Source organism: Lupinus angustifolius, chromosome LG11 (assembly GCF_001865875.1).
Source record: "Lupinus angustifolius cultivar Tanjil chromosome LG11, LupAngTanjil_v1.0, whole genome shotgun sequence".
NCBI lineage: Eukaryota > Viridiplantae > Streptophyta > Magnoliopsida > Fabales > Fabaceae > Lupinus > Lupinus angustifolius.
In genome coordinates this window covers 4,562,837-4,590,260 of record NC_032019.1, presented here as the reverse complement: position 1 = coordinate 4,590,260, position 27,424 = coordinate 4,562,837, and the positions used below count along the sequence as shown (strand labels likewise).

The 27,424-nt window shown below is 33.9% G+C and overlaps 4 protein-coding genes and 1 long non-coding RNA gene across 10 annotated transcripts; 3 read left to right on the top strand and 2 right to left on the bottom strand.

The window, feature by feature from the left end:
* On the top strand, window positions 896-9,784 carry LOC109359064 (phosphoinositide phosphatase SAC2-like). 2 transcript variants are annotated; one of them, XM_019603576.1, is made up of 16 exons: window positions 896-1,431; window positions 2,420-2,624; window positions 2,738-2,903; window positions 3,506-3,731; window positions 4,268-4,344; window positions 4,658-4,845; window positions 4,933-5,030; window positions 5,139-5,272; window positions 5,359-5,487; window positions 5,767-6,133; window positions 6,489-6,610; window positions 6,761-6,874; window positions 7,405-7,578; window positions 8,226-8,378; window positions 9,075-9,162; window positions 9,299-9,784. In XM_019603576.1, the coding sequence occupies exons 1-16, from the start codon at window positions 1,330-1,332 to the stop codon at window positions 9,386-9,388; spliced, it is 2,433 nt and encodes an 810-aa protein (XP_019459121.1). In that variant the 5' UTR covers window positions 896-1,329; the 3' UTR covers window positions 9,389-9,784. The 2 variants fall into 2 exon arrangements, with proteins under 2 accessions (XP_019459121.1, XP_019459120.1); XM_019603575.1 differs by having other exon boundaries at window positions 5,356-5,487.
* LOC109360885 lies at window positions 18,377-18,780 on the top strand. The gene is made up of 2 exons (XR_002109230.1): window positions 18,377-18,467; window positions 18,599-18,780. It is a non-coding gene; the product is annotated as an uncharacterized LOC109360885 (long non-coding RNA).
* LOC109360884 (40S ribosomal protein SA-like) lies at window positions 18,666-21,030 on the bottom strand. 2 transcript variants are annotated; one of them, XM_019606081.1, is made up of 6 exons: window positions 20,752-21,030; window positions 19,998-20,260; window positions 19,648-19,845; window positions 19,223-19,436; window positions 18,919-18,956; window positions 18,683-18,885 (listed from the first exon to the last, which is right to left on the bottom strand). In XM_019606081.1, exons 1-6 carry the CDS (start codon window positions 20,900-20,902, stop codon window positions 18,862-18,864), a joined length of 888 nt encoding a protein of 295 aa, XP_019461626.1. In that variant the 5' UTR covers window positions 20,903-21,030; the 3' UTR covers window positions 18,683-18,861. The 2 variants fall into 2 exon arrangements, with proteins under 2 accessions (XP_019461625.1, XP_019461626.1); XM_019606080.1 differs by having other exon boundaries at window positions 18,666-18,956.
* LOC109359537 (17.4 kDa class III heat shock protein) lies at window positions 22,068-23,387 on the bottom strand. Of its 4 annotated transcripts, XM_019604239.1 has the most exons (4): window positions 23,230-23,386; window positions 22,775-23,001; window positions 22,228-22,519; window positions 22,068-22,191 (listed from the first exon to the last, which is right to left on the bottom strand). In XM_019604239.1, exons 1-3 carry the CDS (start codon window positions 23,384-23,386, stop codon window positions 22,262-22,264), a joined length of 642 nt encoding a protein of 213 aa, XP_019459784.1. In that variant the 3' UTR covers window positions 22,068-22,191; window positions 22,228-22,261. The 4 variants fall into 4 exon arrangements, with proteins under 4 accessions (XP_019459784.1, XP_019459786.1, XP_019459783.1 ...); XM_019604241.1 differs by having other exon boundaries at window positions 22,068-22,519; window positions 22,775-22,996; window positions 23,230-23,387; XM_019604238.1 differs by having other exon boundaries at window positions 22,068-22,519.
* LOC109359423 (cytochrome P450 704B1) lies at window positions 24,180-27,049 on the top strand. Its single transcript, XM_019604081.1, has 6 exons — window positions 24,180-24,647; window positions 24,710-24,925; window positions 25,164-25,460; window positions 25,558-25,935; window positions 26,136-26,336; window positions 26,784-27,049. The coding sequence occupies exons 1-6, from the start codon at window positions 24,318-24,320 to the stop codon at window positions 26,961-26,963; spliced, it is 1,602 nt and encodes a 533-aa protein (XP_019459626.1). The 5' UTR covers window positions 24,180-24,317; the 3' UTR covers window positions 26,964-27,049.

Genomic DNA, 27,424 nt, shown 5'->3' with positions numbered 1-27,424 from the left:
TTTAATAAAAGTTATGAAACTACGTTTTATAAGCACGTGAGTTTAAGTCTTGGAAAATTCATTTTGTTGGGAGAATTAAGTTTATTGTATTATGGTTGTCTCGAGGTCTAAAGAAAATTGTCCCAATATTTATTGCTAGAAAAAAGATATTTCATTTATAAAAAATATTATCAAATTTTAATTTCATTAAATAAAAGTGAAGATAAAATGTATTACAATTTAATCCATTCAAATTTTAGATGACAATTCAAACATGGTGAATTGGTGATTTTGTCTCGTAGACGAAACAAACCTGAGTGTTACTCCATGTATTAGAAGATGTGATTGGTCAGAAAAATATTTAATAATTTTTTCAATCAACCAGAGATGATAGTATATGAAATAGTACACAAAGTGGGACAGTAGAAAACATCCAGGTTATTTTATATCCGTAAAGAAAAAGGAGGGAAAAAAATAAACAACCAGTAAAGTGGAAAGAAAAAAAGACAAAGAACTCACGTGGACAAAAGAAGAAAGAACTGTTACCAGGTAGAGAGAGAGAAAAAACGGCCACCCCACTAATTTGTAATATTAAATGTAACACCATTTCTTACTATAAAATCAACATATTTTAATATGGAAAAATATTAATTTCTCTAACTCATTTTTTTTGGGTGTCATTCTGACAAATCAGTTTATTCTGTATCTAAACTCATTTCTTTCTTTTATATTAGTTTTTCAATTCAAAATGAATCATTCAAAACGTACATTTAAAAGGTAACAAAATTAATCAATCAAAATCTAATAAATGCAGAAATGAAAATATTCAATTGTTGTAATTTTAAATTTTCTTCTTCCTTTTTCACATTTCTCATTAAAAAAAATATTTTTTTATATTTAAATTTGAGTTTTTGTTTTTGGTGGATGCAGTGGTGACTTTGTTCTTGTTTTCCCTGCTTGTTTCTGACAACAATCTCATTTTCTTTAACTTCAGTTTCTTCTCTGAACCCAACAAACTGTTCAAAAGCCCAACACTTTCTAGATTTTTCAAAAAGATGTCCTTTTCTTTTCTTAGCAGCTCAGATTTAGATTTCACCAGTGTTGTTTTTCCCTCCTTTTTATTATATTTATAAAAACCTGAGTCTCATTGAGTATTTAAATAGAATTATATGTGTTCAATTAAAGTGAAGTTATGAACTTTTTGTTGTAAACTTTTGTGGGTATCCTTGTTTAAGAATTAAGAGCTTCTGTTTGATCAATCAGAAGCTCTTTCTGTTTGTTTTTGTTGTTGTTTTGAATTTTGTGTGTTGGAAATACCCGAGTTTGTTGAGTCTTGGGATCTGAATTGTGATGGAATCAGCAATGGAGAAGGTGCAAAGTTATGTTGTTGAAAATGGAGTTGACTTGAAGTCCTGCCACATGCAGAAGTTCAAGCTTTATGAGACTCGTTCGGTATATATAATCATCATTTACACCCTTTAATCATACTAGCATTTCGCATTTTCGCTTATAGCATCTTCTAACAATGATCTATATATGATTTTTGTTTTGTTTTGCTTACTATGATGATGATGTTTAATGTTTCTCTAATTCTCTTTGCTTGTTGCTTTACCATGATGTTTTGTTTTGGTTCAAATTCATGTTCATTCGTGATATTTTCAGCTGGGCAAGGGATCAAATGAATGTGATAAGCTTTTTGGTTTTGTTTTTTGGATGAGTTATTTTTGAATTGGAATTGATGAGTTGTTGTGTATCTGGATTCAAATTGATCTTGCAAAAATTCATTGATCCAGGTTGTCTGCTTCTGCTTGGCTTGAATCATTGTAATTCATTTGTGATTTTCATCTGTGTTATGGATAATGTATATGGTGGTAAATAGCAGTATCAATTTTTTGCACAATAATTGGCTTATGTATTTATGCACTCTACTGTTTTTCATTATATTTATCGACGATCATTCTTTTCACTTCTTTGTAGTGGATGATCAAGCATCTAATTAAGCATTGTTGTCTACTTTTAGCTTATCGGCAATAGATCAATTGGGCTTTTGCCATGATAACGGCTTCTGGTATCTACTGATGGAGTGTAATGCAAAACATTTGACTTTACTACAAGCGATTTTTAAAAGGAAACTAGGGTTTTTGCCTTTTACTTTCTTTCATCAATTGCATGTTTCTGGTCATATATAGCAACGACTTTTAATTTTAGAATTTTATATTACTGCCATTCTGCTGGATCGACTAGCCATGTGAGTATTTTCATTAGTGGTTCATTGATTTTCATAGTAGAATCGTTCCTTTCCTTTATAAATGACATTGATTGTTAAGATACCTGTTATCCTTGTAAGAGTATTATCTGTTAAGGTATTCACATTTGTCTGTGCGCATTATACAACTATAGAGCACTACCTCAGTGTTCTTACTATTTTTTTTATGTGCAGAGATTTTATCTGTTTGGAAGAGATAAAAGTAGAACACTTTGGAAGGTTTTGAAGATTGACAGGTTAGAGCCCTCAGAACTAAATATCACTGAAGACACAACACTGTACTCAGAAACTGAGTGTTGTGACCTTCTGAGGAGAATAAAGGAAGGAAACAAGTCCACAGGGGGGCTTAAATTCGTAACAACTTGCTATGGAATCATTGGTATTTTCTATTTTCTATAAAAGAGCAAAATAGTTATAAGTATCATTGATGTTGTTTCCATCATTGCTTATCAGAACAAATATATCATCTTATGGTATTTTCTTTTTATTTAGGATTTATCAAATTTCTCGAGCCATACTACATGCTGCTTATAACAAAACGGATGAAGATCGGAACAATCTGTGGGCACACTATATATGCTATCGCAAAGAGCGAATTGGTTCCAATTCCTCATGCTACTGTGCGAACCAAAATGGCATATTCTAAAGATGAGAACAGGTCTTTAGTCAATTTTGCATGTAATTGTAATATGTCTGTAGTACCTTTACAGAGTGATAAGACCCAATTCATTGTACTTAGATGCGAATTATGTTATGAATTACAATTTTTATGAGTTCATTATGTTGTGTAGCGAAAACATTCGCTTAGAGCATTGCATTTGATTTTTGTTAAAATTCTACATTTTAGAGTTTTTCTTTGTACTACATTTGTTAGAAAAGCACAATGTGGACTACCTCAGGTCAACCTTCTCATCTTTCTATGGTACATTCTAGTTGTCTCCTTTGAAATAGAATCAATAGTGCTTTTCCAGTTTTCCAAGCCATGTAATATGTATAGTGCATACCTCCTCCATTATTGTTTTTATGTTCAACATTTATTGTCAGTTCATTTCCAACAAATGTACAGGGGCAATCTTCATTGCTGTTATGATGTAAATGTAACTTTTTTAGTGAAGCAAGGTATCGATCTCCAAGGGTTTCACTCGGGAGTGCATATTATTTTACCTGTTTAATAATTTTGTTTAGATTTCATGGTTTCATAAGTTGCTTTTAATACCTTATCCCCCCCCGGCCTTTGCTTTCTCTTCTCTTTTGACTTAGATACAAGAAGCTTCTATGCAGTGTAGATCTTACGAAGGACTTCTTTTTCAGCTACTCATATAATGTCATGTTCAGTCTCCAAAAGAACTTATCTGGTCATAATATGACAGGAAAGTCACTTTATGAAACCATGTTTGTTTGGAATGAGTTTTTGACTCGTGGAATTCAGAATGACCTCCAGAATACTTCCTGGACAGTTGCCTTAGTGTACGGGTTTTTTAAGCAGGTGCTTACAAAATCTCCTTCTTTTGGTTAAAAGATATGTTTATTGATTTGTGAAGGAAGGTAACCAATGTAGCTAATAGTAACACTAGTGACTAGTACAAATTTCTTCGTTCTCTCTTATTTTTAGGCTAACCATTGATATATATGCTTTGAGAAACTAACATCTATTGGAATTATTTTTCTCTTGCTTATATTTATTACTTGGTACTTGATCAATAATAACAACTGTATCTGCTTGTTTTCATAATCTGTAACTAATCTTACTTACCGGCATTCTATTTAATAGAGTTAATGCTGCAGTCATTAAACCGCGAATCATTAGTGTTTCAGTTGTCTTATATTGGAAAAATCATTCCTGCAGACCATACAGAAGGTTTGATTAACTTATATAGGAAGTATTTCTAACATCTTATTTCTAGATTACTTTTAATTGTTCCTTTATTACTTGCCTCAAGCCTTCCTTTGATAGCAACCATAAAAATGCTAGTATTATGTGCCGTCATAAAAGATTTGATCATCTCATGGCATGTCATGTAGGTCGATCTTTCTATATCTGGCAGGGAGATCAACTTGACTATCATTGCTAGGCGATCAAAGCACTACGCTGGGACCAGGCATATACTTTTTCCACCTTTTCTCTTGATTTTCTGTTACAATTAAAGCTACGTTATATTTCACTACTTTGAACCCGTGGTCCTCTATGAAAAAAAATTGTCTGCTTTTGCATCTATATCAATTTGTCTTAATTTGTTGAGTTTCTAATTGAGGTATGACATCGATTTTATACTCTGGATTTTCTCCAAGCAATTCAATCCATGAAAGTCGGGGAGTTATCACCAAGATAATTTGTCTGTTTACTTCACTTGCAAATTTCATGTTATTGTTCATATTCAGTTTCTAGACATGTTCCTCTATCTTGTAATGCAGATATTTGAAAAGAGGTGTGAATGAAAAGGGTCGAGTAGCTAATGATGTTGAGACTGAGCAGATAGTCTTTGCAGATGCTCATGATGGATGCCCAATGCAAATAAGTTCCATGGTGCAGATTCGGGGTTCAATCCCATTGTTCTGGTCTCAGGAAGCCTCTCCGTTAAATTTAAAACCGGACATAATATGTAAGATTCGGAAACAACTTTCCTTTGTTTTTTACTTGCTTGTTTTGTAACTTATGCTGACTACTCATTTTGGTTCTTTTTCCCTAGTATCAAAGAAGGACCAGAATTTTGAAGCTACAAGACTTCATTTTGGTAATCTTGCCGAGAGATATGGAAATCCAATTATTATATTGAACTTGATTAAGGTACAAATTTCCACACATATATAGAACTGCTGCCATGGTTGATTTATTTATGCTATGTCTAAACTAAAATATTTTCTACCTTTGATATTCTCCAATCTTGTGTTTAAGACAAGTGAGAAAAAGCCTAGAGAAACTATTCTGCGAGCCGAGTTTGCAAATGCTGTTAGGTCTATTAATAATAGTTTGAGAGGGGGAAATCGCCTGAGATTCCTTCATTGGGATCTGCATCGGCACTCAAGACGGTAAGTCTCTCTTCTGTCCCTTGTCCAACCACTGCATTTTTTCTTGGGTGTTATTCTGACTTTATTCGATCAATTACCTGTAACAGCAAAGCTACTATTGTGTTGTCACAACTGGGTAAAGTGGCTACATATGCATTGAAGCTAACTGGGATTTTCTACTGTCCGGTGACACCGAATTTGAGGCTAGAGGGTTTGTTCGGTGATTCCTACTCTGAGTAAGTACCATAACAGCACATTCTGACCCTCTTAACGGTTGTACACGTGTGTACTATAATTAATCATGTTGAAATTTCACTAATTTTTAACAGTTGATGTTGTATATTCAAATTGAACAATATTTATATCATCATATGTCTAGATGATTTATCACATGATATACTTTGTACTAAGGAATATCCAGCACATTTTTTCCTGGTTCATTACAATCGTTAACTATGTTTTCACCTTGAACTAATTGTGATTTCATTTATGAGCTTTTTTTTAATATAATGCAGGAATATCAATGTCATTGGTGACTGTGTCGCGGAACAAGTTAGTATAAACAATGATAATGTTGATAAGGAAACAGAGGTTAGCGATTGTTACAATAGTGGTGGTGAGAGCAAAGATTACTATGTCAAGCCCCGGATGCTTCAAGCTGGGGTCTTGAGGACTAATTGCATAGACTGTCTAGATCGTACCAATGTTGCTCAATATGCTTATGGACTAGCTGCATTTGGAAGTCAGCTACAAGCTTTAGGGTTTTCTGAATCCCCGTTTATTTCTCCTGATAATCCTTTGGCAAAGGAATTAATGACAATGTATGAGTCCATGGGTGACACATTAGCCTTTCAATATGGGGGTTCAGCTGCGCACAATAAGGTAATCTTTCTATCCTTTTTTTGGCTTTAGGGATTATGAAATGTAATACACGATAACATATTCTGTGTGCATAATTGTTTTGTTTGGTATCAAGAAATGGCATTGATAATTTTATAAGGAAAATAAGTAATTGGGAATTAAGATTATGACCTCCTAAATGGAAATATTTGATGGTTTCTTTATAGTAAAATTGATGGAAATCTAGAACATTTGCAATAGAGATCCTAGTAAAATTGATGACATTTATGGATCCTAAATATCTAAGTTTGCCTCTTGTCAAGTTTTCCTTGCATGGAAGTTTTGTGTGATTACTGCTCATTCCTTTGAGTATTTTGCAATTGGTCTTGCTATGCAGATATTTTGTAAGAAAAGAGGTCAATGGAAGGCAGCCACACAGTCCCAGGAACTCATCCGAACCTTACAGCGTTACTATAACAACACATATGCTGATGGAAATAAACAGAAAGCGATTAACCTGTAAGTCGAAAAAGCCCAATTCTTTTCATTGTTGTTTCCATAATACTAGTACTATTATGATTTAAAGCGAACAAGTTACACATTAATGGTAGGCTGGTAGTATCATTAGAATGAATTAGTTACTGTCATGTTTGGTATTATGTTGGTCAGATTCTTGGGACATTTTCAAGCTCAACAAGGCAAACCAGCATTGTGGGAGCTGGATTCAGATCAGCACCATACTATGGGGAAAGGTGGGCCATATCCAGAAGTTGACAATGTCAGGTATCGAGTCAAGTGAAATATTCTGTTGCAGTTTTTTTGTCATTTAATGAAGATTCTAAAGGGGGTGGGTTATTTGTATAATCTGCAGTATTTAAATTTTAAGAAATAAATGGTATATATGAATAAAAGTTTTGTCACTGAACTTCTAGTATTTCTGTCTTGTTTCAGCTATATACTTTTATACTTAGATTTGTCCTTTCCTTTGAGCATAATTCTGAAAACTGAAGACATTGATCAAGCATATAGATAGATGTTGATGATTTTGAAATTTGAGGAATGCAGAATACCTTTGTTATTGTGTTACTTCACATATGAAGTGCTTAATTTTATAAAGCATCTTCAGTAGTTTTGAGGTAGTTTTGGTACTGAAAGAATTCATTGTATTTTTTTCTGTCTCTGCTCAAGTCTAGTGTAATTTCATATGCTGCTGCTTTGACATAAGATAACTGGAAATTAATTTTAATTATCCGCCCTTTTAAAAATGCTTTCCTTTGTCAGAAATTGCCAATACAATTCCTTTATTTTGGTAGGTCAACTATTAAAAGATCGCTATCAGCTAGCAACATTCTCTGTGAAAGTGACACTACAGTTACGGAGTTAGGTGTTAAAAATTATCAGCATCCTTCTGAAAAAACAAATAAGTCTAGTCTTTCAGAGTCTACTCGAGATATTGTTACTTGTGGAAGTGAGATTTGTCATTGCAGGTATGATCAATTTGCATTTTTCATACTGCAAACTGTGATAGCTGCTTTCATATGCTACCATGAATCTAATTTCTGAAATAAGAAATCTTTTCTGAAACGAAGCAATATGATGTAGCTGATAATTTAACAATACCGTTTGTCCAAAGAGCTAGACAGAACTAGGTCTCTTATTGAAATTGCCCTCAACACAAGTAGTTTCTCTTGAGTTTCTTGATTATGTGGTGCGAACTGCGAAGTATTGGGAAGATTATGATGGATTTTCTAGAGTCAAGAGCAGGAGATTATATGAGAGATCATGTAGTCAATTGTGACACGTGAAGAAGGATGGGTTAGGCCAAAGGGCAAACCTGGTGTCTTCAAAATATTTCCTAACAATACTTCGAAAGTTTTGAAGAGAAAAAAATAAGCTGCTTCCTGTAAACTTTTGTAAATAATAAATGCTTCTCCATAAATTGTCAATATCTATTAGCTGATTCTAATTATCATTTCCTTTTCTGTTCAATTTAGCTTTCCATTCAAAAGATTCGTACAGTAGAATCGGTCAGGCACTGTATTAACTGGTTCTGGTTGTATTGTACTGTTGCATTGTGTGGTCCATTATTTTGATCTGATATGATTTATTGTGTGTTTTTATCGATGCCGTACAGGAAAATACATGGTGGAATGTTCAAGGACCAACATTGTGACTGTGATCATGTTTGTTATGATGAACATGGAGATGCATGTGACTGCTCCAATTTCCTTGATGTGAACTGGCTTTATTCTTCTGGAAATTCCTTTGACACGGAACTGCTTGAAAGGTAGTTGTACATTTGATTAGTAGTCATATACTTAAGCCCTTCCTTGCTACTTTTCTGTCACTTGATTATTCAAAAATAGTCCTTTTTATACCATCATCTATATGCTTTCGTCAAATATTGATCCAAGGTTTAAAGACATGACTGAACTTTGGGTTAGAGAATGATAAGAATGATTTTATTGGCACAACTATTTTTCAATTACTTATGGAGGTTCATCTATGAATTAAAAAAATTGATGAGGAGTGGTAATTAAAATTGTGACCTTTTTTGTTTATCCAATACTCAGATCGTATGCACTTATGGGAAGCAATATTTTGTCTTCGGTAGAGATAACGAGGGAGAAAAAACATTTTAAGCAGAGATTATTAAATGTTAAGTTGTCCAGCCAGCAGTACATCTAAAAACCTTCACTCAGCTCCTTCAATCAATAAATTACTGAGTGGATTTTATATCTCTTGTGAATTTCTTAGAACTGTAGTAAAATATTAGTCTTCTGATTTATGCTGGAGTGCATTCCCAAGTGAGGTTTAAGGTTTCTGAATTAGGGTGTGTAAAGTTGAACATTGTGGTCAGATTACTAAGGTGCATGATGGTTATCTTGTTGAGTAAAAACTAAAAACGTTGTTCTCGAGTTCGGGATTGGTCTATATTTTTCAAGCATGACCGCTTACTGACAACATGTTTTAATGCCTACAGATCAACTACCATCTCGTCAGAGAAAATTGTGAATGAACTAACAAATGACACAACTCCATATGCTAATGAATCTGGATCCAGCATTAAGGTCAGTAAATCCCTTTTCATCTTCAGTAACTCTACCAATATAACACAAATAAGATATACTAGCACTACATTTCACCATGATTTAGTCCATTATTTTCCAGCATGCAACTTATAATTTGGTTTTCGATATCTTGTAGGAGAAGCAGAGTCAACCAGAGCTCGAAAAAGGTGCTGAGTATACCGAAAGCTTTGAGTGCTGGGTTCGTAGCGAGACATTTTTTCTTTAAAGACTATTCATGTCTCAACCCATCTGAAGGATGTGAGTTGCTAACATGGTGTACAGAAATAGATGTGGTATGACATCATTCCTGAAAGCAAATAGCAGTGACATTAGCTGAGAAGCTGAGTTTTGATGAAGGAAAATCGAGTTTCAAACTAAGTTTTCACATCGAAATTCTCCATAGTTTATAGTAACATCATTTGGGAGGTATTGATAGATGATTCATTTTTGTACCTTCCTATGTCTCCTTAGGTACATTAAACTTTTCAAAATCATCAACCTTGTATATACAATTCATAGCTGGTGCTCAGATTATAACTGTTTTGACAGTTAAATTTCTGCATTTCCCTATTTTGGGAAATGTAAGCAAATCATTATGAAGAACTGAACAAAATGCTTTTTTCTGCAGCTGATTGTGTGTTATACCATATAGCATAGTGATAACACCGGTAAAAGAATGCACAAAAGAAGAAGAAGATCTGAACAAAATCGATCCGGAATCAATTGAATTCCGGAAACTAATACCTCTTTATTGATTGCAAGATTAGAAGAAAACAATGAAGAACCCTAATTGATTCCCTGAATCAATTACACACTACAAGATTGATTCTCTGAATCAAATCCCCTCCTACTCAATGCTTCCAAAGCTAAACTTCTCTAAAACTAGCTCTTTATTTATAGCCTAACTAACAACTAACTACTAGGGGTATTTTTGGAATCTTTTAACAACTTTCCTATTTCCCCTTCTATATACATTTTCAATATTAGGCTTTGGCTCTGGCCTAACCCTATCACATAGTCATTCCAAAACTGCTAAGTTTTATTCTCAACTTTTACACAAGTTTTAACTGATTTTCTATGATACCTCAAGCTGAGTTGTGAAACATTCATTGAATGTTGATTTCATATGAATGAATCAAATATGATACTTAATGAAATGTTTGACAGCCATTTTAAATATGTTGGAAAAACTATTGAAACAATGAAAATCCAAGCTTTGGCATTGCTTTAAGGTTTGTGATAGGGAATATTTCTGTAATAAAGAGTTCATAACTGAATATCTCCTTTTTTGGCAAGTAGTTAAGTGACAGTTTTTCTGGTTAGCTATAAATAGCATAGGTTTTAACTGTTTTAATTAGTTATTCATTTTCTTCAAAAAAACAGAATGTATTCTTGTAATCTTTTCTATCAATTTTTCAATCAATAAGACAAATTTGGGATCCTTTCTTTCATAAGAACCCCTGTTTCTTATTCAATCACTTCTTAGAATTCTAATAATTCCTAGAATCCTTCTTCCACCCTTATCAATTGGTATCAAATTTGGTCTTTCCTTGGATAATTCAAGCTTCCATAGCAGAATCTAATAGAAGCCAAACATCATTGTGCGAAGTAGAAGAACAATTAGAAAGTTGTATGTCTGCAAAAATTGAATCCAAAATGATGGAGCTGGCATGTTCCATTCAAAAATATCTCAGTGATTCGTTGAAGCAAACTATGGAGGAACTTCTGAGAAATAACAATGATGGAGTCGAAGATTCATCAAGATCTAGAGCGGTTCACCCAAGTGAGAAATGTGATGCTTCTCATTATTCGTGTGGCACTCGTTTATCACGAATCGATTTTCCTCGGTTTAATGGTGAAAAGGTGAATCAATGAGTTTACTAGTGTGAGATGTATTTTCTGATTGATGTTACACCTAAGGAGTTCAAGGTGAAATTAGCAGTGATACATTTCGAAGGAAAAGCGTTACAGTGGCACTATGAGTTTATTAAGTCACTATGGACCATTTCTTGGCCAACTTGGAGTGAATATGTCAAGATCCTCATAGATAGATTCAGGGAAGTTTGTGAGGACCCTATGGTGGAGCTGATGAAGTTGAGACAACAAGGGTCTGTGGTTGATTATCATGAAGAATTTGATGCAATAATCACAAGGCTTGAATTGTCTCAAGAATATACTCTCAACTGCTTCCTGGGAGGTTTAAAGCAAGAAGTGAAAATGATGGTTCGTATGTTCCAACCCCATTCTGTAAGAAAAGCTTTTACCTTAGTAAGATTGTATGAATCTGCTCAAAATCCAAATTCACTGTTGAATTTATCTACCAAAATGACTAAGCCTAATCTTAATGGTAAACCTATCATTACTTCTAAAATCACACCTGCAATGGAGTTATAGGGGGACATGCTTAAACCTAAACCTAGGTCCACAAGAAGTTTAACCCATGTATACATGAATGAAAGAAGAGCAAAAATGTTATGTTACTTTTGTGATGCACCATATACTCAAGAACATAGCCTCTCTCATAAGAAGTTGCAATTACAAGTTATGGAGGTGGAGGACAGTGGTCAAGATGATAATGTTAGGTGGGAAGACAAGATTGATGGGAAGGATTATCTTGAGCCACAAATTTCAGCCAACGCAATGGCCAACTTCAAAACAATAAAGTTACATGCCAATTTAACAATAAGTCACTACACATTCTAATTGACAGTGGTAGTACACATAATTTTCTGGATGTCCAAAGAGCTAAGAAGATTGGTTGTAGGATTGAGCATTTGGAACCTTTGATGGTTATTGTGGCTGATGGTACCAAACTGAAGATTTCAATAGTGGTTAGGAATTTTTCCTGGACTATACAACACACAACCTTTACTTATGACATGATGCTCATCCCCCTAGGCTGTTGTGATGTTGTTTTAGGGATAGTATGGTTGGTGACCTTGAGCGACATTACATGGAATTTTAACAAGCTCATAATGGATTTTACTGTCAAAGGTAAGAGACATGTCCTAAGAGGATCCTCACATAATGGTGTTAAAACCATTAAGCACCAACATTTGGAGAAAAATTTAAATGAAGGAGTGCATTAGTCAATGCTACATTTATGCACAATGGCAGGGGTCTTGTTCTAGTCTATTACTACACATGCAGAACAATTTGCATTTCTAATTCAGCTACAACACATACTGAAGCAATTTGCATTTCTAATTCAGCTACAACACATACTGAAGCAATTTGCATTTCTAATTCAGCTACAACACATACTGAAGCAATTTGCATTTCTAATTCAGCTACAACACATACTGAAGCAATTTGCTGGTGTTTTTGCAGAACCAACTCAATTACCTTCAATGAGGGAGGGGCATAATCACCAAATTTCACTTATGCAAGGATCTGACCCAGTGAATAAAAGACCTTACAAGTATGCTAAGCATCAAAAGGACATCATTGACAAGTTGGTGCAAGAGATGTTGGCTTTTAGGATCATTCAAAACATTAGTAGTCCTTATGCTAGTCATGTGGTGTTGGTAGGCAAGAAATATGGGTCTTGGAGGCTATATGTTGACTACATAGACCTAAATAAGAGGACAGTGAATGACAAATTTCTTATTCCTTTGGTGGAAGATCTCATGGATGAATTGCAGGGGTCAACAATTTTTTCAAAGCTGGACTTAAGGGGTGGGTATCACCAAGTCAGGATGGAACCCTCTAATGTGCACAAAACAATATTCAAAACTCACACATGGTGTTATGAGTATCTAGTAATGTCATTTGGATTATCAAATGTTCCAGCAACCTTCCAAGGACTCATAAATACAGTTTTCAGTAAGTTGCTTAGAAAATTCATCTTGGTATTTTTTGATGACATACTTATATACAACAAGTCTTTACTTCAGCACTTAGATCACATCACAAAAGTATTGTTGTTAATGGAGGAAAACTGTTTGTTTTTAAAGAAGTCTATGTGCTACTTTGGGGTTGGGAAAATGGGATACCTAGGACACTTGATCTCCAAAGAAGACATTTCTATTGACCCTACTAAAATAGAGTCTGTCAAGCATTGGCCCTTGCCTAAGTCATTGAAGCAATTAAGAGGGTTTTTGGGTTTAGCAGAATATTATAGAAGATTGTGAAAGGATTTGGTGGGGTGACCAAACCCTTAACTACAATGTTGAAGGTGAATGGGTTTTGTTAGACACCTGAAGCAAAAGAGGCTTTTTCACAACTTAAGAAGTTACTTGTTACCACCCTAATGTTGCTTCTTCCAAACTTTTCTAAGACTTTTGTGGTTGAAGTAGATGCTTCAGGATTTGAGTTGAGTGTAGTCTTGATGCAAGATTATCATCATCTGGCATTTATTAGTAGAGCCTTAAGCCTACAATAGCAGTCCATATCTACCTATGAGAAGGAACTACTAGCAGTAGTCTTTGCTGTCCAGAAATGAATGCATTATTTGTTGCATAGGCACTTCCTCATTAGAACTGACCATAACAGCTTGAAGTACATGCTGGATCAGAGGTTCAATATTTATTTTCAGCATAAGTGGCTGGTCAAATTGATGGAGTTTAATTTCACTATTGAGTATAAGCAATGAAATGAGAATATTACAGCTGATGCTCTTTCTAGGATGCACACTTGCAATGCATTATTGATTCATCAACCAGATTCTTCTTTGATAGACAGAATTAAGCAATCTTGGGTTAGTGATGAAGAATTGGTCAAATTGATGGACCAATTACACAATGACCTTTCTTCTCACAGACATTACAACTACCTTAATGGTGAACATAGAAGGAAGGGAAAATAGTAATTGAGAAAGATACTCAGTTAAGGACTGATATTTTGCATTGACTCCATACAACCTCCACTAGTGGACATTCAGGAAAATATGTAACAATTCAAAGAGTCAAGTTAGTGGTTTTTTTGGAGAGGATTGAATAATGATGTGAATGACTTCAGGTGTCAAACTTGCCAACAATGTACGTATGACATTGTTGCATCACCTGGTTTACTGCAACCTCTATCTATTCCAGAACATGTTTGACAGCACATAACTATGGATTTCATTGAAGGATTACCCCCATCCTTTGGCAAACAAGCTATTTTTGTTGTAGTGGATAGATTAAGCAAGTCAGCACACTTCATGACACTGTCTTATTCCTATTCTGCAACAAATGTGGCCCAATCCTTCTTGGACAATGTCTTTAAACTGCATGGGTACCCAAATTCTATTACTAGTGATAGAGAACCTATTTTCATCAGCAAGTTTTGGCAGGATTTGTTTGCTTTTCAAGGGTTCAACTACAGCTTCTCTCCTCTTATCACCCTCAAACGGATGGACAATCAGAAATGGTCAATAGGTGCTTGGAAATAGGGCTGACAATGAACCGAATCAACTCGGTATTTGTTCGAAATTTGATTCGTTATTTAGCTCGATAAACTTAGTTCATGAACCAAATGAGCCAAACTTGAGCTGGAAATTGAGCTAGCTAAATTAACGAACCAAACTCGAGTTGGATACAGTTCGATTCGTTAGGTTCATGAGTTAGTTTGATATATGTATATAAATAAAAACTAATTTTTATGTTTATTATAACTCATACATTATTTTTTATATTTATTGTTATTATATATATAAAGATGGTTATATTTATATGTATAAAAAATTTGTAATATTTAAAAAAATTAATTAAATATTTAAGTTGTCCAAATGATCCAATTGAACTGAGGCGAACAGTTCGCGAACTTTAACCGAACCGAACTCGAGCTAGAAAAATAACTTGTATCGAAATCGAGCTGAGTTTCGAGCCGAACCAATCCTTACCGAACTGAACTCTGGTTTGACTCGATTCGGCTCATTTCCAGCCCTACTTGGAAACTTAATGTGTATGTGTTCTAACACCCCTCATCAATGGGTTAAGTGGATGCCACTGGCTGAGTGGTGGTACAATACAACTTTTCACACCTTCATACGTACCTCGAGAATCTAAGGTGGATAGAAGCTTAACTAAAAGGGATGAGATGTTGAGGGTGCTGAAATTCCACTTAAGAAGAGCACAAGAAAAGATGAAGCATATTGTTGACCCACATAGATCAGATAAGCAAATCGAGGTTGGTGATTTGGTGTATGTCAAGTTGTGGCTCACAGACCTAATGTCAAGCTGACTCCTAAGTATTTTGGACAATATCAAGTTGTATGGAAGGATGGCATGGTGGCTTATTCCTTGTAGCTCCCTCCTCACTTAAAGATCCATCATGTTTTCCATGTTTCACAATTAAAAAAGTATGTTGGGCCTCTAGTAACCTCTGCACAACTTCCTCTTTCTGCTGAAAGCTTGCTAACAGACAAAGAGCCAAAGCAAATTCTAGACATAATGTCAGTCATGAGGAGAGGCAAGACAATTACTAATGTACTTGTCAAGTGGAAATATCAACTACTTGAGGATGCTAATTCTATTATGACTTGAAGAAAAAGTTTCCATAATTTAATCTTAGGTAAAGGATTTGGCTTAGGGAGAGGCATTGATAGGGACTAGTCTATAATAAAGTGTTCATAACTGAATATTTCTTTTTTTGGTAAGTATTTAGGTAATAGTTTTTCTGGTTAGTTATAAATAACATAGGTTTTAACTGTTTTAGTTTGTTATTCATTTTCTTCAAAAAAAAAAATAGAATGTACTCTTGTAATCTTTTCTATCAATTCTTCAATCAATAAGACAAATTTTGGATCATTTCTTTCATAGAAACCCCTATTTCTTATTCAATAACTTCTTCTAATTCCAATAGTTCATAGAATCTTTCTTCCACCCTTATTAGTTTGTTTGTTTAGGCTTTACTCTTTAAAAATGTTTTTCCTTTATAAAAAAATATTTGATATTATATGTTTGTTAAAACATTTACTTTAACACAACGAAACTGAAATTCAAATTTTAAGAAATAGATTTTTTTTAAACTTTTCACAAAAATGTCAAAATCATTTTTAAAGAATCGACTTTTTTAATCTAGAAAATCCTATAAATAATGAGTTAACCCCCACTCTTTTCCTTTCTTCAAACACTCCCACCCATTCACTTCTTCTTCCACTCTCACATTTCATCTTATCTCTCATAATTCCCCTTGCTATGGCCTCAACCTCAAATTATTTAATCCTTCCAAGAATGTGAATGAGTATCGATGGGAAAAGGCAAGAGCTATTTACAAATGGTGAATCAGATGGTGTGTGAAAATAGGGTGATCCCGCTCACTTATAATTCCAGCAACCGAGGTTAATTTTCCAACATAATTTTAATATAGTGAAGAGTATTTCTCATGAGTTAAAAATTATTTCGGGGTGTGCCTCTCCCAATAAACGTAGTATTAAGAAATCGAACTTATGACATTTGTTACAAACTTACAATATTTATCGACTTAGTGAGATACTAAACTAATTGAACAATATAAGAAAATGATTCTTTTTTACCTAAATTTCAATTCACTGAGTCAAAATATTTTTCAACCTTAACTTGATCTTTTTGAATATGAACTCAACGTTTTTTTAAACCTCAACTCAACCCTAGAACTGAAGGCTAAGTTGACTCTAGATATAGAATAAGTTAAGTTTTGAAATCAAACTCAACCTAGTCCATATTAAATATAATGTACTCTCTTAATATAAAGCATTCTCAAAAGTAGTTATTATGAATAGCAATTTAAGATATGAAATGATGTTTTATTGATCATTTACATATATAAAAAAATTAAAGAGCCTACTACATATGAAACTATTTAACATTATGATAATATATCATTTGCAAAATAGTGTCATAAATAACTAGCAAAAATAATTGAAAAATATGAAATTATATGAGTAATTGGCGACTAGGACAATTAATGAACCGAATAAAATTGACATTCATTCAATGTTCGATTCATTATTTAGCTCAATAAACTTTGTTCATGAACCAAATGAGTCGAACTTAAACTAAAAACAAGCTTGTTGATAAACGAGTCGAACTTCATCAAAATATATTTCGAACAACTAGGTTTATCATCCGACTCGGTTATATATATACATAATATACCCACATTGTATATATGTGTATGTATATTTATTTATATTTTCAATTATATATATATATATATATATATATATATATAATTGAAAATATAAATAAATATACATACACATATATACAATGTGGGTATATTATGTATATATATAACCGAGTCGGATGATAAACCTAGTTGTTCGAAATATATTTTGATGAAGTTCGACTCGTTTATCAACAAGCTTGTTTTTAGTTTAAGTTCGACTCATTTGGTTCATATGAGTCGAATCGAACAATTCACGAACTTTAATCGAACCGAATTTAAGTTGGAAACATAACTTGTTTCATATGAGAGCTAAGTTTCGAACTAATCAAATCCTTATAGAGTTGAGCTCTAGTTCGGCTAGTTTCTAACTCTATTAGCAACTATGAGATTGACCGGTCTAATGATAACTGAACATATGCAGGTCTAATCATGATCGAGTCAAACTGGATGAACAAATGAGATTGATTAGGCCTAATCATACTTGACCTTTACTCAACCTTTAATATTGATTGTGTATAGTTTTTGAATCCATGTTCGACCTAGGCCTAATAAAAGCCAACCATATATAGGTCTAATCATGATCGAGTCAAACTGTACGAACAAAAAATGTTCTTACTCACCCATGCAATGGATTATGATGTACAAATATGGAAAACTTATATTTGAAGCAACATATAGTGTTGCAGATACGTAAATCCTCATTCACCATAGAGGTAAGTCTCGTTGTTGATACTGTGCAGATGAATACCATAACTCCATAAGGCATACCTGACAACTCATGCAAATGGAAAAAGTTTCATGCACAGGTCACGCATGTATAAAAATCATACAGAATTAAGATATGTAACCTTGGTTGCTTATGGTGATAATGGAAATGGCATTTTCATATAACCCCGAATGCAAAAAAATCAAATGCCAAGGGAAAGTTTAATGTTATGCTCTGTTTTACTTTTATTTTATAACCTTGACATATTGATAATAGGTATAACCTTCAATACAATATCAATTATCTGTTGGATCAATATCAACCATGCGTTGAATGGACAGGTTCTCAAAGATACCCACTATAAGGTGTGAAATTTCAAAATTACACGCACATAATGTAATCAAAAAAGTAATCAATAACACGAAAGATTAAACACGAAATTGATACGTCAGGAAAAACAAAAGGAATGTCAACAAAAACATCGAAGATTCACTAGTCATCGAGTGCAACAAGAAACTTGTTGGAGGTTTCAAAAAATAAACTAAAGTTCCTACTAGCCATACACGACAGTTTTTTAGGATATGTTATATATAACAGTCATTTTCGCATAGGAATTCCTGCATTGGCACCATAATAATCAAATTTAAACTTCAGGAGACATTCAAAATATTCAAAATTAAAAATCAAAGTATTAATAATTAGTGAACCAAAAAGGGGGAAATCATTGAAACAAAATTTAACGACTGCATCAACAAATAAAATTTAACCGAATATACCATGGCATTAACAATATTTCTGCCAGTCATACCAAACTAGAAGAAAACAAAGTACCGTTACTACAAAAAAACTAACACGGGTTTAACATTTCAGAAGCTAAGGAAAATTACTGATGCCACATCACATGATCAAAACCAGTAGTCCTATTCCCAGCCAGATGCCGGTGGAATAGAGTCAATGGCCGGTGCGGGAATTTGTGGTGGTGGAACAGCCTCACCCCAATCTCCTGCAACTGGAACTGCAAGAGAAAATATTGTTCAACGAATCATTAATACATGTTTCCATGGAAACTTAACATAAAAACTGCAAAGATAGCAAATATGCTGCAACATTTTGTAACCTCTTAATCTTAATTAGATGATTAAGAAACAAATACAAAAATAAAGCAATTAATGCAAAAACAAAAACCAAACTAGCAGAGAGGCCAGAGCCCAGCACAAGGTTAAATTGCAAGAAACTCCAGGAGCATTATTTTAGCATTTGAAAAAATATAGAATCAAGTACCAGCATCTGGGGCCACCCAGCCAGCACCAGGAGCAGCTGCAATAGGTTGTGGAACTGTATCAGTCCAAGACTGGTCAATTGCAGTGGGCCATTGGCCATCAGCAGCAAGTGAGCTAGCATTGAAGTCGGTAATGGCAGCATACTCTACTGCTGGATTTTCATCTTCGTCTTGTTGCTTGGCCTCCTCAGGTTCTCTATAGAAGAACAAATCAACCTGCATCAAAGGAAATTTGACAACAAACTCAGGGAAAACGTGCCCAAAAAGTTGCCTATAAAAACTGAATCTTGATATCTTGAACAGATGGGGGCAGGGTACATGCGGTCACACTTAACAATGCAGTCAACTTAACAGAAGTTGAATACACTATCTATCCAATAATAATTTTATCTGAAAATAAATAAAAAAACAGCAATAAATGTTTTACCATCACATCCCACTTAAGTCCAGGGCGAATAGTGCCACGCATCTGTAACACCATCCTTGCAAGAAGCCAAAAGAGAACCCCAATGCTATGCTTTCCCTTATTATTGGCAGGAATTCCAATGTCAACATGGCCCATAGGAGAATCAGTGTCACAAAAAGCAATTGTGGGAATATTTCCAAGAGCAGCTTCCTTAATGGGCTGCACATAAACCAAAACATTAAGAAAAAAAGGGCACAAATAAGCATAGAACAACAGACAAATTATATTGATAACCTATATAAGACAACCTAAAAAAACTTTTCTACCATGTGAATGAAATTACATCCAATCTACAATTACGAGCTATTAACCTGATGATCAGTTCTGGGATCAGTAAGGATGAGAAGGCGTGGCTCACTGAATGAAGTCTGGAGCTGATTGGTGAATGTTCCAGGAGTGTGCCTTCCAGCAATAGCATGAGCACCGGTGTACTGAGCAAACTTAAGAACTGCTCTTTGACCATAAGGTCTGGCAGACTGAACAATGATGTCCTGAGGGTTCTCAATAGCAACAATAACCCTTGCAGCCAGTTGAAGCTTCTCCCATGTCTTTCCCAAATTAATAATGTAAATACCTGAATCACACAGATCAAATCATATTCATTGAACCTCCCGCTTAGTGAAAAATGGCACACCAATCATAATAGTACCAAACGCACTGCTATAATATAAAAAATGAAAATAGAGATCTACTTGTTTTGCCATAAAAAAGTGATTGTGCCAGAAGCTGAAAATCTAGCAACTAAAAAACGGAGTTTCGTTTTTTTGCAGTTCTACTATTATGTCAAATTCAACCAAACAAATGTGCAAGTCTCAACAAATAATAATTTTCTGTCAAAAATATTAAATAAAAAATTCCACTACATATGAGTCAAGATCTAGGGTCTATCTTTTGTAACGCAGCATTTGTAGCAACAATAATATATACAATTATGCAACATCCTAAATGTTTCTCATCAAAGTGAACAAATCTTATATGATAGAAATGATATAACAAAAAGCATATATCGAGAGCAATGCAATTACAAAGATAGAAAAGAGAAAAGGAGAGAGAATTGTTACTAACCATCGAAGCGACGCTTGAAGATATAACGTTCCATCTGGAAGTCACAGTTTTTGGTACCGAGATGCACTTGGGCGGCCAACATCAACTGGATATCAAGTTCCTTCTGTGACAACTGGCGCGGGGCTGAGGTGGCGTTACCGGTGGCGGCCATGGTTGCTGATTGCAAGTGATCGATGAATCAGAAAATTGAATCCTCGCTGGAGAAGAGTGAAGCCTTGAGTGCGAGTAATGCTTTCAGGGTTTCAACTTACTAAGCTGCGCTACGTCTTATGCATAATAACAATAACCACAAACCCTAGTTTATTCGGTCTAAATGACGTAATTACCCTCCTTCATGGGCTTTGACCCCCGTTTTCAGTTTTCTGAGTAAATGACCCGATTACCTTCCTCCACATTTTCCGAGGGTTTTTAATTTTTATATTCTTTATACATTATTATTATTATTATATTTTTCTTCATTTATCCTTATTATTACTTTTATTTTATTTTTGTTGCTGTTATTGTAACTATTAATTAATAAAAAATGTATTAAATAAGAATAAAGTGTAATCTTATAATTTCCCGAGGGTACTTGTTTGCTGAGGGTTGGGAAATCAATTCATTATGGGCTGGAAGTTCCATGTTTTTCAGCCTGCCCCAACTATATGGGCCCACTTTCTTAAACCCTGTTGTTTCTTCAATTTGCAGCAATGGGGAAGAAATCCAATCCTGAGCCACCTGAAGATGAAGATCACCTATCCCATTTTAACTGTCACAATCCAATTAAAGATTGTCGTATAATTAAGAAAATAATTACAAAAATATAAAATAACTTTTGTGATTCTCTTTCAAGAAGAGATAAAATAATTACAAAAACGTAAGAGTAGCGGCAATAGTAGTGCATCTCCATTTGCAAGTTATGAAGAGTTTCAACATCTAATAGAAAATAGTGACAAAACTGAGCAAAAACTTTATTAACAAAACACAAGTCTAAAAAGAAGTAATCTGATCAATTTCTTGATCTTCTGAAGATATTCGGTAGGTGATCTTTGATAAAGTTCATTTAATTTGGACCCATCTTTCGGTCACTGTATGATTTTTTCACCTATACTAGGAAGTTGGAATATACACGAGTCCTAATGTTGTGTGGACTATTCGAAACATGGTTCCATAAAAAAACATTTGGTCTTTTTCATGGAACAATTGGATTTCAAAATTTCTGCTTTTCTTCTTGAGTCTAAGTAAAATTTCGTCTTTTTTGTTTTAGTCCTTGTCTATTATCCTGTTTTATTGACGCTGCAGTTTTAAGTTTCAAATAATTAGAACAAGCAAGAGCATACAAACAACTAAATGCATTAGCATTACTACTTTCACTGAATACATTGGAACATAAACAACAATAGAGCAAAAGTGCAAAACTAAAACCCTTTGACTACATAGTAACAAAGATAAACAATATGTTAAAGGTGTCTTTTAGACGAATCTATTGAGAATGCAAGTTGTTCATATAACACTAGTTACAGATTATGACTCAGGCAATAGCAACTTCTACTGTTTTGGATATTGGAGGTGGAGGGTTCTTCTCAACAACCACAGTCAAAACCCCATTTTCACATTTAGCTGTGATGACTGAAACATTGGCATTTTCAGGTAAACGAAATTTCCTCAGCAACTTTTGAGGCACTCTCCTCTCCAGCCTGAGATACTTACAACCTTCATCCTCACCATCTTGGCGTTTTCTTTTCCCATTACTTCGTATAACAAGTGTGTTCTCATCTTCAATTGTTACCTGCAAATGCAACCACACCTTACAAATGGACCATAATACAATGTCTTTATTAAAATTCAACTCTTACATATTAATGTACAAAGATCCTCTGTCCCAAAAAAAATTTGTGTCTGCCTAATAGATTTAGACCAACCAAGTAATATATTTTTCTATTTAATTGGTTAGAAATGGGGACACAGATCGGAACACGAGATCTCCATTCCAGTATTCATATGCTAATATATTGAAATGAGAGAAGATAGTTGTGAGAGGCACCTGAATTTCAGACTTGGAGAGACCAGGAACATCCATGAAGAATGTATAGTCCTTGGGAGTTTCCAAAATATCGACTGGGATGCTAGAAACCCCTTTGTTGTCATGGTTTTCATGACCCCGTGAAGGAAACATTAGTTTCTCCATTGTTTCAGGTAAGTTAAACAAATTGTTCACAGTAGCTCCCAAATCCCCGTTTAGTAAGTCACCAACTCTGGTTCCCATCTTCACAAAAATAAAAACAATTCAATAAGTTGTATATTTGGTTGAGATTATTTTTTAGTATGCAACTTTTTTCACAAATTAAGTTTCTTTTGGATCAGGAAAAAGTGTTCAAGTAATGAAAAAGAAGAAACAAATATTTAAGTTTGATGGGTTGGTCCAATCTTTAGTTTATAATCTCATTGTTTTTTAATGATAGTCTAAAAAAACACAATACTATAATAAAAAGTACTTACCTGGCAGGAAAAGTAGATTGAGTTTTGTGTTTCTGATTTGTGATGTGAGGAACTTGAGATGTTTGCTTGATGAGAAAGTTTGGGATGCATATATAGAGAGACAATTTATGAGAAATGGAGAAAGTTCGAGAGTGATAGCCATAAGTTCTGGAAACATCTCCAAGAGTATTTTTGCCAACAGGTGTTAGTCTCGCGAATATTTTGGAACCCACTGCTTTTATTTACGTGTCACTATCTCATGGCACTTCATCATGCACTAGTATTTATCATCTTCACATATTTTTAGTTTCCCATTCGGAAAGTCACAGTGGAAAAGTGTTATTAAGTCAATGATATATTAATGATTATGCACTACTAGACTACAATTTAGTTGTTAAACTCGAGTATCAATTACCACCCACTTTGGGCTTAACACCACACATAAAGTTAAGATTTATAATGTTAGTAAATTATCTATCTTTTTTATATGTTAACCATTATTGATTCTCAAACAAAAATAATATAAATAAATGATAGATGGGCTGATAGTTTAAATAATTTACCTGTGCATAAATTTTAAATTCATCTCATCTTGCATCTTTCACGTGTCTTTAAAGATTCCTAATCCTTATCATGGAAAAGTTTTTATAGATTATTAGGCTTCAAGGATTTAATAAACTTCTTTAAAGCTTGCTTAACATGTAAATGAGAACTCATGTAAAGAAGTTGGTTGAATGTTAAGTTCTCTATAAATAAGATCTCATGCAACTGATGCAAGTAAGAAGTCGGTTGATGATTTTTTAAAATATTTTTTAATAAAATTCCACCCACTCAGTCTTCACCATATTAGTAGTTATAGGAAATTTAGGTCAAGGGTACGAAACAAATGAAGCTTTTCTTTATCTTCCAAATTCATAGTTTATAAGAGCTTAAAGATTGTGATGCTAATACTTGCTAAAACTATATAGAGAAAAAACCAGTTACTTACCTGCATTTTAACTACCTCTGATCTCCCCTAAAAATATATGATACTCATCAATTAATCACTCAAACATTCATCTTATATGACACATTATATATTCACATGTTGATCATTTCCTGTGTTAAAAATGGAAGAAGAAACAAACATTGCATTAGTTGCTCCATTTAGAGACACATACAACATGGGAGGGCTACTGCTACTAATCTGCATGATTGTTTCACTGATTTTCACACACAGATGGAGTCAGAGGAACAAGAAAGGCCCCAAAACATGGCCATTTATTGGAGCTGCCATTGAACAATTGATGAACTATGATAGGATGCATGATTGGCTTGTCCAATACTTGTCAAAGTCAAAAACTGTTGTCGTACCAATGCCATTCACAACTTATACTTACATTGCTGATCCTGCTAATGTGGAACATGTACTTAAGACCAATTTCAACAATTATCCTAAGGTAATATACATTACATCATTTTTGAATCAAGGTAAATGTTAACTTTGTTATTCTAATTGCAGGGTGAAGTATACCATTCATATATGGAAGTGCTTCTTGGAGATGGGATATTTAATGCTGATGGGGAGCTTTGGAGGAAACAAAGGAAAACTGCAAGCTTGGAATTTGCATCCAGAAACTTAAGGGATTTCAGCACCAAAGTTTTTAGGGAGTATGCCTTAAAACTCTCTACAATTCTCAATCAAACACCTTTTCTCAACCAAGAAATAGACATGCAGGTAACTTGCATACATTCTTTATGCTTCTATTTTCATTAACATTTTGAATTTATTTCCTTATGTTTATAAAAAATTTAGAGGGTAGGCCTCGACACAAGGATAAGGTTGTTGTATTGTGATCGAGAGAGGTCATGTGTTTAAATCTTTGAACATCCTGTCCATTTGATGTGTACTAGGCGGCGCCTTTTTTATGAACCAACGGCTTTAATTAATGATGCTTGAAATGTCCATTTTGTAGGAATTGTTGATGAGAATGACTTTAGACTCCATATGTAAGGTGGGATTTGGTGTGGAAATTGGAACACTAGCACCAAATTTTCCAGACAATTGTTTTGCTCGTGCCTTTGACACAGCAAACATCATAGTAACACTTCGCTTCATTGATCCACTATGGAAAATTAAGAAAATTCTGAATATAGGCTCAGAAGCACAACTTGACAGGAGCATTAAAATCATTGATGATTTCACTTATTCAGTAATTAGAAGAAGGAAGGCAGAGATAGAAGATGCTAAAAAATGTGGGCAACAAGATAAGGTAGTATCATAGAAACTATGTAATCTAAGCCTAACATTGGAGTTCAAATATAAGCTTACATATTAATTTATCACTCTTATCTTATCATAACAATCAGATAAAGCATGATATATTATCAAGATTCGTAGGACTGGGAGAAAACAATGCAACAGACAAGAGTCTAAGAGATGTTGTATTGAACTTTGTGATTGCTGGTCGAGACACAACTGCGACAACTCTATCATGGGCGATATATATGGTAATGACACATGCTCATGTTGCTGACAAACTTTACTTAGAGCTCAAAACTTTTGAAGAGAATAGAGCAAAAGAGGAGAATATTTCTTTGCTTCAATGTGACATAGAGGACCCTGAATCATTCAATCAAAGAATAGAGCAATTTTCAAGGTTATTGAATAAAGACTCATTAGAGAGATTGCACTATTTGCATGCAGTCATAACAGAGACACTAAGATTGTATCCTGCTGTGCCTCAGGTATGAATTTTCTATATTCAATTGGTGATTTGTTATGAAAATATGATGTTCAAATAATATGACTATAATGAAATGACATGCACTACCTCAATTTAATTATTAAGGATGGCACTTATATTGAATTTGTAAGAGTTCAATATGGTTGTTGCTTAAAACTTACTAATAAACTTGTTGTATAAGTATCAATGGTTAATTTGTAGGATCCTAAGGGCATCTTGGAGGATGATGTCTTACCAGATGGAACCAAAATAAAAGCAGGGGGAATGGTAACTTATGTTCCATACTCAATGGGAAGAATGGAGTATAATTGGGGCCCTGATGCAGCTTCATTTATACCTGAAAGATGGTTCAAGGATGGCATTCTCCAAAATGAATCACCATTCAAGTTTACAGCTTTTCAGGTAAATCCATGTCCATCTATTTTAGGTCCCGGATCAATCAAAATATGTCATTTAATTAAAAAAAGTTATAAAAAGATAAACTAGTATTTTTATATTACTTGGTTAATTCTATTGGACAGAGACATAGATATAGAGTTTTCTTGAGATAGAGAATCTTGTTCTTATCTTGGGGGAATAAAGATTTGATATTCCAAATCATATCTTACACTAATGACAAATTGACAATGAACCAAAAACAGAAAAAATAATAAATAATTAAAAAAATTAATTAACATGATATGTTTTCATCTATATGGACAGGATTTGAGACATTGTTTGAGACAAGAATATATGTTCTTATCTTGGATGGAATCTAAATACCAATTAACAATACAAAACAAGTATTATACATTTTATATCTAAACCAAGATGTGAAACAAACACCTTATATTTATTTTGAATCTATAGGCAGGACCAAGAATATGCCTAGGAAAGGACTCAGCATATCTACAAATGAGGATGGTATTGGCTATATTGTGCAGATTTTACAAATTCAAGTTGATTCCTGGTCATCCAGTGAAATATAGAATGATGACTATACTATCAATGAAACATGGCTTAAAGCTTACCACAGAGAAACGTTCTTGAAATGCTTTCATAACTACATGAAGTATAACATAAGCATGATCTCTTATGTTTCAAGTGATTGAATAAATAAATTCATAGTTTTGTATTAATTTAACATTATTGCACCCCATTTAAATTATATTAAACCTCTCCCAACTAGTTGAAAACAATTCATGGAGTGAAGAACATGTTCATGAAGTAGCAAGTGATTGACCATGTATTACAAAGGTAAGGTATTAAGTATATAAAAGTATACTATAACAAAACATAGGAAATAATTTCAGTGCATACACGCCAACAAGATTCACTTCTGTTATGAGGTGTACAGTTTGATGAGTACTAAGAATTTCACATTATTAAGATGGAGTAATAATTGATAGGTATTTGAGTTTGTTAAGTGTGATATCAATATTCATGTTGTCATATATATGAAAAATGCAAATTGAACCTGTTGCACACTAAAAATATATTTAATTCTTTAG

Coding starts and splice junctions, on each gene's coding strand:
- LOC109359064 (XM_019603575.1), top strand. CDS start 1,330: ATGGAATCAGCAATGGAGAAGGTGCAAAGTTATGTTGTTGAAAATGGA. Junction 2,625..2,737: donor AACTTGCTATGGAATCATTG/GTATTTTCTATT, acceptor CTTTTTATTTAG/GATTTATCAAATTTCTCGAG. Junction 8,379..9,074: donor GACACGGAACTGCTTGAAAG/GTAGTTGTACAT, acceptor TAATGCCTACAG/ATCAACTACCATCTCGTCAG.
- LOC109360884 (XM_019606080.1), bottom strand. CDS start 20,902: ATGGCCGCCACCGGTAACGCCACCTCAGCCCCGCGCCAGTTGTCACAG. Junction 20,261..20,751: donor CTTCAAGCGTCGCTTCGATG/GTTAGTAACAAT, acceptor TGTGTGATTCAG/GTATTTACATTATTAATTTG. Junction 19,846..19,997: donor ATCCCAGAACTGATCATCAG/GTTAATAGCTCG, acceptor GTTTATGTGCAG/CCCATTAAGGAAGCTGCTCT.
- LOC109359537 (XM_019604238.1), bottom strand. CDS start 23,386: ATGTTTCCAGAACTTATGGCTATCACTCTCGAACTTTCTCCATTTCTC. Junction 23,002..23,229: donor CAATCTACTTTTCCTGCCAG/GTAAGTACTTTT, acceptor TTTTTATTTTTG/TGAAGATGGGAACCAGAGTT. Junction 22,520..22,774: donor TCTCCAAGTCTGAAATTCAG/GTGCCTCTCACA, acceptor TTGCATTTGCAG/GTAACAATTGAAGATGAGAA.
- LOC109359423 (XM_019604081.1), top strand. CDS start 24,318: ATGGAAGAAGAAACAAACATTGCATTAGTTGCTCCATTTAGAGACACA. Junction 25,461..25,557: donor AATGTGGGCAACAAGATAAG/GTAGTATCATAG, acceptor CATAACAATCAG/ATAAAGCATGATATATTATC. Junction 26,337..26,783: donor TCAAGTTTACAGCTTTTCAG/GTAAATCCATGT, acceptor TTGAATCTATAG/GCAGGACCAAGAATATGCCT.